The 9,842-nt window shown below is 47.1% G+C and overlaps 1 protein-coding gene across 1 annotated transcript in view; it reads right to left on the reverse strand.

The window, feature by feature from the left end:
* Window positions 1-4,989: 4,989 nt before the first annotated feature.
* The window catches only part of LOC109621541 (zinc finger protein 26), a 13,372-nt gene continuing 8,519 nt past the window's right edge, over window positions 4,990-9,842 (reverse strand). Inside the window, exon 3 of the mRNA XM_029851795.2 lies at window positions 4,990-6,342. Coding sequence (XP_029707655.2) covers window positions 5,073-6,342 — 1,270 coding nt within the window. The 3' untranslated portion in view covers window positions 4,990-5,072. The remainder of the gene's footprint in view (window positions 6,343-9,842) is intronic.

Below are 9,842 nucleotides of genomic sequence, written 5' to 3' on the forward strand. Positions count from 1 at the left end.
ACGTTCGAACCGAAGAGCTACGCGGAGGCATTGGCTAGCCCGGAGAGTGACAAATGGAAAGCGGCTATGGCAGAAGAAATGGCTTCATTAATGGAAAACGATACCTGGGACGTTGTCCAGTTACCAGCGGGTCGTAAAGCTATTGGGTCACGATGGGTGTACAAGCGCAAGGAGAGTGCCAACGGAGACGTCGTTCGTTTCAAAGCCAGGCTCGTTGCCCAAGGGTTTCGCCAAAAGTTTGGGAGCGAGTACGATCAAGTTTTTGCGCCGGTAGTTAGGCAAACCACCTTTCGCACCGTTCTCACCGTGGCCAGCACCAGAAAAATGTTGACAAGGCACGTTGACATTAAAACGGCATTCCTCTATGACGAGTTGCAGGAGGAGATATTCATCAAACAGCCTCCTGGGTTCGTGAGCAAGGATCCGAATGCAGTATGCCGCCTCAAACGTAGCCTGTATGGCCTGAAACAGGCTGCCCGCATGTGGAACCGGAAGATCGATGCTGTTTTGAAGGAAGTCGGATTCCAACAATCGAAGGCGGATCCATGTCTATACACGAAGCAGTCTGGCAGTCGCTACATGTACGTGCTACTGTATGTGGATGATCTAATAATCGTTTGCAACTCCGAGCATGAATATCAAGCGTTGGTGAAGGTGTTGGAGCAGAACTTCAAGATCAGCGAATTGGGAGATCTCTCGTGTTTCCTAGGAATACAGGTCCGAAAGCAAGCTGACGCGTTCGTAATCAACCAAAAACCGTACATCTCGAAGTTCCTCGCACGGTTTGGTATGGAGAAGGCCAACACCTCTCGAGTACCAATGGGAAGTGGCTATTTGCAACAACCGCAGGAGGAGAATGAGGAGCTTGTGGAGAAGGAACAATACCAAAGCCTAATTGGTGCGTTGTTGTATATTGCCATAAACAGTCGTCCGGACATCTCGATCGCTACATCTGTTTTGGGGCGGCGTGTATCGAAGCCAACGAAGGTTGATTGGATCGAGGCCAAAAAGGTGCTTCGATATCTGAAGGGGACGATCAACCACGAATTGCACCTAGGAGCTGATGGAAGGCTGAAGCTGGAGTGTTTCGTTGACGCTGACTGGGCGGGCGAGGTAACGGATCGCAAGTCCAACACCGGCTTCTTGTTCAAGCTAGGCGGTGGACTCATCGAGTGGTGTTGCCGAAAGCAGACAAGCGTTGCACTGTCCAGTACAGAGGCCGAGTATATCGCTTTGGCCGACTGTCTACAAAAGCTACAGTGGTTGCGGAAGCAGATGCACGACTTGGGCATAGTCTTGGCGTATCCTGTTGCAGTTCACGAGGATAACCAGAGCTGCATTGCTCTAACTGCTACGGACCGGACATCGCGCAAGTCAAAGCATATTGACACTAAATATTGTTTTGTGAAGGATCTCGTGGCAAGTGGTGTAGTGTCCATCAAGTACTGCCCGACGGAACGTATGGAAGCGGACATCCTGACAAAGCCGCTTGCAGCGGTAAAACTTGCAGAACTTCGGGCGGCTATCGGAGTGAAGTCGGCTGAAGTTGAGGATGAGTGTTGAGCCCCTCGAGCGGCGACAACTTCATCGACATAGATTAACTATGATTCCAATAATTTGCGTTTGTATACTTCCGTTCAATAAAAGAAAAATCATTCCTTTGTTAGTTCTTGTTCAGTACACACGTGTGTTTTATTGCTTCCCCGATCCGAGTCTCTAATTCCACTGTGGACACTCCGACAATATCCCGCCCCTCAACACCCACCTTCCGGGGCAGCACATGTTCTTCCCAAATGCCATCCTGATGCTCTGTAACACCTAAAGTCAAACAGTCGTCATCCGTAAAAATCAGGTACCCCAAAGGAAACCTCGAAAATGGTAACCAAAGGTCTGCAAGTGAACCTCCACCATGCTCAGAGCGCCACGGGTATATGTCGTAGGTTCATTAAAAAGAACTAAACCGTGGCTATCATTCAAGAGTCGTGAATTAATAAATCCAGAATACAAGATATTCCACAACACTCGTGTAAGTTGGTATATGATGCCAATCAGCTTTCTTCTAGAGTGACTTTTTTATTACATAACAACTGTTAAATATTTTTTTAAGTTTCAGAATTCATGAAGAGCGACATCGTAGCGGTTGGGATAGAAGTACCTTCCTCCGGACAGAGTAGATCTCGGTGGTCTTGGCATACTTCTCGGGCAACGTGGATGAAATCCTCTCTTCAGAGATAGCTGCGCTAGTAGCCTACAGCCACAAACACAACATCCCCTTCGTCGTGGGTTGCGACGCGAATGTACACCACATCGTATAGTGAAGTACTAATATGAACACCATGGACCGAGTCTAATTGAGGCGACTTCTACGCACAGCAGAGGATACCCAGGCCGTCTGAGCGACAAGGTAAGAGGTGAATATTACTATTTCTTTCCACCTGAAAGTAAAGGTTAAGAAGTCTACCCAGGCGAAGGCCTTTGCTTTTGCAGGAAGTCCAAAAGGTATGGCGGATGCGACTGCTCATGATAAGAACTCGCAGAATCGGGTGGAGGCAGCCGTCAGGTGCCCGCAAGGCTAGAAAGATACTAACCCCGAAGGTCGACAGAAATGCCGACAAGTCGTATTCCAGCCAGGCTTCCCGGGAAGCTGAGAAAGGTGGGCCTGAAAAGGCTGATTCGTCCCGGATGGAAGGAAAAGGGGGTTGCAACCGTTGCAGTTGTTAGGCCCTCAGCAACTACAGTGTATGGTGAACCAAGGGGAGGACCCCCCCTTGAACAAAAGCGAAGCGGAAGAGGAAGAAGAAAAAGCCGCAGGTCGAGGAGAACAGGGACGCCAAACTATGATGGTATATTATATAAAAGAGTAGGTGCCAAGCGCGAGAAAGGTGACGCGCTCGTCATCAAGACTCAAGCGTCTTCTTGAAGGTGATGCGAAGCGACGCCAAGCTCGTGGATCTGGGACCCGACGTGCGCAGTATCAGACGTACTCGTACTGATCGCCCTTGGCGAAGGGATAGAGATGAGGACTCCCACACAAGAGGCGATTCTGAAAGTGAAAAACCTAAACGAGGTCAACGAAGTGGAAGTGCGGCAACCGTGCGACGTGCAGGTAGCCACCGCAGCCGTTAGGCTACCGAAGGGGCTGGCAGGGACACAGGTAGCTTTGGCTCAGCTGCCTGTGGCAGACGTAGCCACCGGAGGTTTGCTTCAGGTGTCTGGAACCAGGACACAAGTCATGGGACTGCAAAGGCCCTGACAGGGGCAAACTGTGTAGTAGATGCGGTGCCGATGGCCACAAGGCACAAGACTGCACGAGTCCATTCATTTGTCTGATTTGAACCGGGATAACCGTGAACCACAGGCATCAAATGGGTGATCCAAGGTGTTCGACCTTCAAGCCGCAGTAAACAAATCACAGTGCAGGTAACGCAGCTGAACCTGAACCACTGTGACGCAGCTCAGCAACTGCTTTGTCAGGCAGTTTCTGAAATGGGTGACGGATATCGCCATCATAGCGGACTCATACCGAGTCCGAGTATCTTTGGTCGGAACGGTGCGGAGTCGATTATTGACGTTAGTTTTTGTAGTCCTGGCCTAGCAAGTAGTTCGAACTGGAAAGTAGACTATAGTTGTTACACTCACAGCGATCACCAGCAAGCAGCGGGTAGAGGAAGAGGCGGCTAGGCCAAAGCCAAGCCCGCGCAGGTGGAAGACATCATACTTCGATGAAGTGATATTTAGGGAAGCGGTCCGCCGTGAGCGAAACCTACTTGGTATAGACGACGAAGAGCCTAGGCGAGTCCACTCTAGAAATGGGAGACCACCAGCTTAATGGTGGACCCAAGTGAGTGCGGACCTACGCCGGGTCTGCCTACGAGCTAGGTGGCGGATGCAGCAAGCACGATCTGAGGAAGAGCGAAACGAACGGCGGGTGGTGTTCACCGCTGCAAAAGCCGCACTGAAGACTGAGATAAGGGCAGGCAAAAGGTCTGCTTCGAGGGTCTCTTTCAGAGTGTCGATGCGAATCTGTGGGGTTATGCATACAGGATCCTGATGACCAAGACGAAAGGTGTAATGGCTCCTACAGAGCAATCTTCAGAGATGCTGGAGAGGATCATCGAGGGGCTTGTTCTGCGCCATGATCTTAGTCCTTGGCCTCCTTTCGTAGGACAGCCGGGAACTGGGGCTGGTTATGAGGAAAGGATCACCGATGTGGAACTTGCGGGTCCCTTAGCGTAGGTAAGGCCCCAGGTCCGGACGGATTTCCGATTGGCCTCTAAATATGATCAAATGGCAGCGCGCGTGGGACAGTTCCACCAAAGGAAGGTGGACCCACAGGTTGATCCCGGGGGTAGATAGTTGGGATAACAGGCGCCATGGGGAAGTAACATTCCACCTGACTCAGGTCCTTCAGGCCGTGGCTGCTTCCGACAGTGTCTACAGTATCGCACAATACGTGATCGCATGCTTGCCACATGCGGGAATGACCCAACTCCGACAAGAGGTGGTCCAAGGGTTTAGAGTCCGCTACATAGGTCATGCCGATGCCCTTAGAGCGATAAAGTTGCCGTGGGGAGAACATCCTGGTAGCGTTGCTGTCGTGGCGTTGGTCTACTGGGGTTGGAAAGAGATCCTCGGCAAGGTCGAGACAGGTGGAGTGGAGGCACCATGTGCACGCCCTTCTGTGTGGTAGCTGATAGGGCCTTACTTGCGGGAAGGTCAAATCGCTGTGCACGCGGTACAGTTGGAAGCAGGCGTGGTATCGACCCTGCTTGCCTATTACTTTTCGTTTTATTCATCAATAATAGTTGGTGTTGAGTTCAATCGGAACCAAGGGGACAAACATGTTACTGTGTTAACTTTGCAACAGGGTCCTAAAATCTAAACGCAGTGTCTTCATTCGACAAACGAAGATGAAAAGAACTTCATCTGGAGAACCCGCATACTCGCCGAGGTTACGTCAACTCTACAAGGTCTTCTTCAAATTCAGTCAAAACTCTGGATAATTATGTACCTCCATTGTTTATTAGTATAGTATATCACAATTTTCTTTTGCACTTAAACTGTGTCTGGTTTCAACCTTCGACGTCGTATTCTATGTCATCGTCCAGAAGCATCGGGAAACTGGACGACTCAATTTCTTCACCGATCCCATGGATCTTGGCCATATGGTTGGCGAGATTTCGTTCGGTGAGAAAACTTTTCTTACAACTGATGCATTTGATGGCAATCTCGTTGTGCTGCAGTCGATGCCTGTCGAACGAAGTTTTGTTCGGCAATTTAGCCAGGCAAATGGGGCACTCGTATTCGATAGGGAAATGTGTCCGCAGGTGTTCGGCTATCGAACGAGTGAATTCCTTGGAGCATATCGAGCAGCAAAACACCTTGGTTCCTTCGGCGTTGATACGAGTGGAATAATGTGTCCTCCAATTGTTTCGCGGTTTGCACGTTGTCCCATCTTGGCTTTGTTTCTGGTGCATCCGGAGAAAGGCAGCCGTTGTAAAACGGTGTCCACAAAGTTGACATTCGAAATCGCGACGTCCGTCGTGAATCGTCCGCATATGAAGTTCATAAGCGTCGATGGTTTTTAGTCGCTTCTGGCAGATTTTGCACTCATGGCTAGAGGTGTTTTCATGAACCCGCGTGACATGGCGCTTAAGCTTAGAGTTTTGGGCAAATGATTTACCGCAGATATCGCAGGTATATGAGTGGGTGTGTCGTTTCATGTGCGTTCGTAGAGCCAGCACTGATGCACAAACTGTACCGCAGATATCGCACGTTGAAGGGCACGGTACATTATCTCCTAGATGGTACGTTCGCACATGATATTCCCGGGCCCGCTGTTCGGCATATCGGCGGTCGCAGTAGGGACATTTCAATGGTTGCTCATGCATGCGCAGATGAATGTTCAAAGAGCGCATTTGCTTGATTTCGACTGTTTCTTGAACGCATATTTTACATGTGTATGGCAACATGTCGGAATGTTCGCTGAGGTGGTCCAATAGTGCCTTTGCCGATTCTAGCTGTTTGCACTTGCAGATGTAACAACTGAAATCGTTCAAACGAGTTCTGTTCAGATCTTTCGAGATTTTCGCTTCTTTACGCCATTGTATTTGTTCTTCTGTTAGCTTGGGTCTCCCGCGTTTCTTTTTCAAGGACATGGTCTCTGAACTGGCTGTAAAATCGAACGTTTGCATCAGCTTGGCTTCTTCGGTGACGGATATGCAATCACTTCCTCCATCTTGCGTAATGAGATCGTCTTCGTCTATGGAATCTTCTTCAAGCCATTCTTCATTTTGATGATCGGTTTGTTGTTCATCGTGTTGTTCCAACACTTCCATGCTCCTGTAAAAAAAAACCCTAATTAATCCACCTAGCGGTGATGGTGCCTTTCTCGTGCTTTAAAATATCCTTTCAACAAAACTCGAGCGACATGTTGATGACATTAACATAAATACAAAATGAAAACTGCTTGCTAAATCTACTCAATATGGATACATTTTATATTAGCATAACATCCAATATTCAGAAAATATAAGACAACGATCCAAAACTCAAACCAAGCAAGTGTCATGAAGCCGCAAAATTTTAAAACGTCATTTTAGATTTTCCGGTCATCATTTTATGACTCCGGATATCTACCCCAACTAAACTAACCACCATCTTGAACATTGAGACACCATCTTGGATGTTCTGGTATTCACTGCACCTAAAACTACATAAAATAGTCGCCGTATTGAATTTTGGCATGTCGTTTATGATTTTTTGGATACCAGTTTTGGACGAAGACCGGCATTCTTCCCCATTCAAACTATAGTCATATTGCAGACCTTGTGAAACAGCGCACAGCTTGGGTTTTCTGATTACACATTTTGAATTCTGGACATATTTTCATACAAAATATGCCCATAATGCAAGAATTAAAAATCCTATAAAATAGGCACTAACTTGAATACTGGGCCATTATCTTGGACTTTGGACCGCTATCTTGGATACTCTGGTGGACTCCGAACATATTTCCCATACCAAATACACTTATTTTACATAGTTTAAGAGCTCAAAATTCCTTAAAACAGCCACCATCTTCTGTTGACGCAATCAAATTCTTATTTTTCCATTCAACGTTGACCCATCCTGCTATAAATTTACACCTTAGGAATCTGAAATGGTACGATTTGATGAGATCGCTTTAGTTTTGTCTATATTTTGTTCTCATATATGAGAACTTAGACCTATTCGTCACTGTTGTTCATATCTAATGTGTATCAGGCCATTAAACCAGGGATTGGCGGCATGCACCGTGCGGTGCGAAAAAAGCGTGTGTTTCACACAATCGCAAGTGCTCGTCTCTCGTTTTGCCGAGAGACAAGAGACGTATGAGTGAGAGCTTTCGTAATTGTGCGAGAGACAATCGCAGCACTAGCTCTGCGGCGCAGGGAGTAATGCGCGGTGCTTGGGACGGTGCTTGTCTCTAAACAGAAAAAATCAATTAATAAATTAATTGAAGAGTTTGTGTTTTCGGCAAAGTTGTTAAGCTTGTCAAGGGCTGACAAGTGATGGGTCGTTTGATTCGAAATTTTTCTAATCATGTGTAGTATCAAGCCAAGTGCAAAGCTCGGAGACAAGCACCGAGAGAGTGCATACGACAGAGCGTGAGCAGGAGAGCTCCAGCGCGCGGCAAAGTAAGCGAGCAACACACAACCGATTGCGCGTACTCGTCTCCTTCTAGTTTGTTGTGCTGTCTCGTATCAGAGTGTGCGGCACGCAAAGAGTTTTGAGTCGCACCCTATCCCTGCATTAAACAAAGCCACGATTTAATTTTTCACATGAACGTTGGTTCTGCCACACAACAGCTAGTCTCTAATGTGATCTAAGGCTATTTTCTTGCTAACCGTTCATTAGATTATCAAAAAATCTGTGATCTGATTTGTCGTATAACCCATACCCATCATTTTTATATTTGGTAATTTCCGGTGGGATAGCCGGATCTGATTCCATGAGTCATGGACCATGACACTACCGGTTGTCCCAATTATGGTCTGAGAATATTTTATTGCTATTTATACACCTTTACCTAATCACCGCGATTTGATATATCGCATGATTGGGTTTGCTTCACTTTTACTTCTAACCACTTTCGAAGCCACAGCTGAACCCGCAACACTACCGGGAATCTAATGTGGTCTGACCCTATTTTTCCATCAGGTTGTCGATAAGTCGTGATCAGTCTTGTTAGAGATCACAGTCATTTGAACGTTTTCGTCGATATTCGGCCTCCTTTGTCTCCGACATTCGCAACACAAGCAATCAAACTACTGTTCGAAACAAAAATGTCAAACGAATGCACTTCACCACGATAGCGGCTTCGGGAGACGGTTCGGCTTTTGTTATTCCTGTCTTCTTCCATAATAAGAGCTATGTTGTCCATCTGTGTGTCGTATTCAATGCAACATGCAATAATAAACTAATATTAACATTCATAATCGGAATTGGCTGAAAATCTATGCGTAAAGCTAGAATTAGGCACATGTCATCGTGTCAGATGACATTGATTTGACCCTTTCTTATGTTTATTGATCTTCGTTGTACTGCTCGTGTTGTGTGTAGGTAAGAGGTAACGATAGCGTACGAATGTAACAAAGCCGACTGACACCCGACTGCGGCAACGAAATGAAGGAAGTAAAAAGTGTCGAATGTTTACAAGACTGGTCGTGATTTGATGTACCGCATCCATAGGTTTGGTTAAATTTTACATTTTACTACCCGGATCTGATTCCAGGTAACTACCGGCTGAACCAAATATGGTCTAACATTATTGTCTTGTTAACTGCTCATCGGTTAACCAAAAACGCTGCAAATTGAAGGTGTCACATGCAGGGTTTGACAATTTCGACGGGACTCTCGGAACCAATTCCGGAACACTACCAGTTGTCTTTAGTGTGATGTAAGGCTATTTTCTAGCTAACTGTTCATCAGGTTATCGCAAAAGCCACGATTTGATGTGTCACATGCCTGGATTTGGTTTACTTTTACATTGGCCTCTTCCGGCCACTCAAAACCGATTCCGAAACACTTGCTGGCCGTTCATTAGGTAATCTTAAAAGCCGCTATTTGATGTGACGCTCCTCCTCTTCTTGGCGTAACGTCCTCACTGGGACAAAGCCTGCTTCTCAGCTTAGTGTTCTATGAGCACTTCCACAGTTATTAACTGAGAGCTTCCTCTGCCAATGACCATTTTGCATGTGTATATCGTGTGGCAGGCACGAAGATACTCTATGCCCAAGGAAGTCAAGGAAATTTCCTTTACGAAAAGATCCTGGACCGACCGGGAATCGAACCCGTCACCCTCAGCATGGTCATGCTGAATACCCGTGCGTTTACCGCCTCGGCTATATGGGCCCATGTGACGCATGTACGGGTTTGTTTCTCTTTCAAATTTAACCACTTCGGCGGGAACCCCGGAACGGGTTCCGGAACTCTACTGGTTCAGATATGGTTTTCCTGCTCATTGTTCATCAGGTCATCGAAAATGCCGTGGTTTGATGTGCCGCATGCATGGGTTTGGTTCAATTGTATATTTGGCAACTTCCAGCGGGACGACTAGAACCGGTTCCGGAACACTACCGGTTCAGATATGATCTGAGATGATTTTCCTGCTGATTATCCATCAGGTCATCGAAAATGCCGTGGTTTGATGTGCCGCATGCATGGGTTTGGTTCAATTGTGTATTTGGCCACTTCCAGCGGGACGCCTAGAACCGGTTTCGGAACACTACCGGTTCAGATATGGTCTGAGATGATTTTCCTGCTCATTGTCCATCAGGTCATCGAAAATGCCGTGGTTT

Source organism: Aedes albopictus, chromosome 1 (genome assembly GCF_035046485.1).
Source record: "Aedes albopictus strain Foshan chromosome 1, AalbF5, whole genome shotgun sequence".
NCBI classification, from domain to species: Eukaryota; Metazoa; Arthropoda; class Insecta; order Diptera; family Culicidae; genus Aedes; species Aedes albopictus.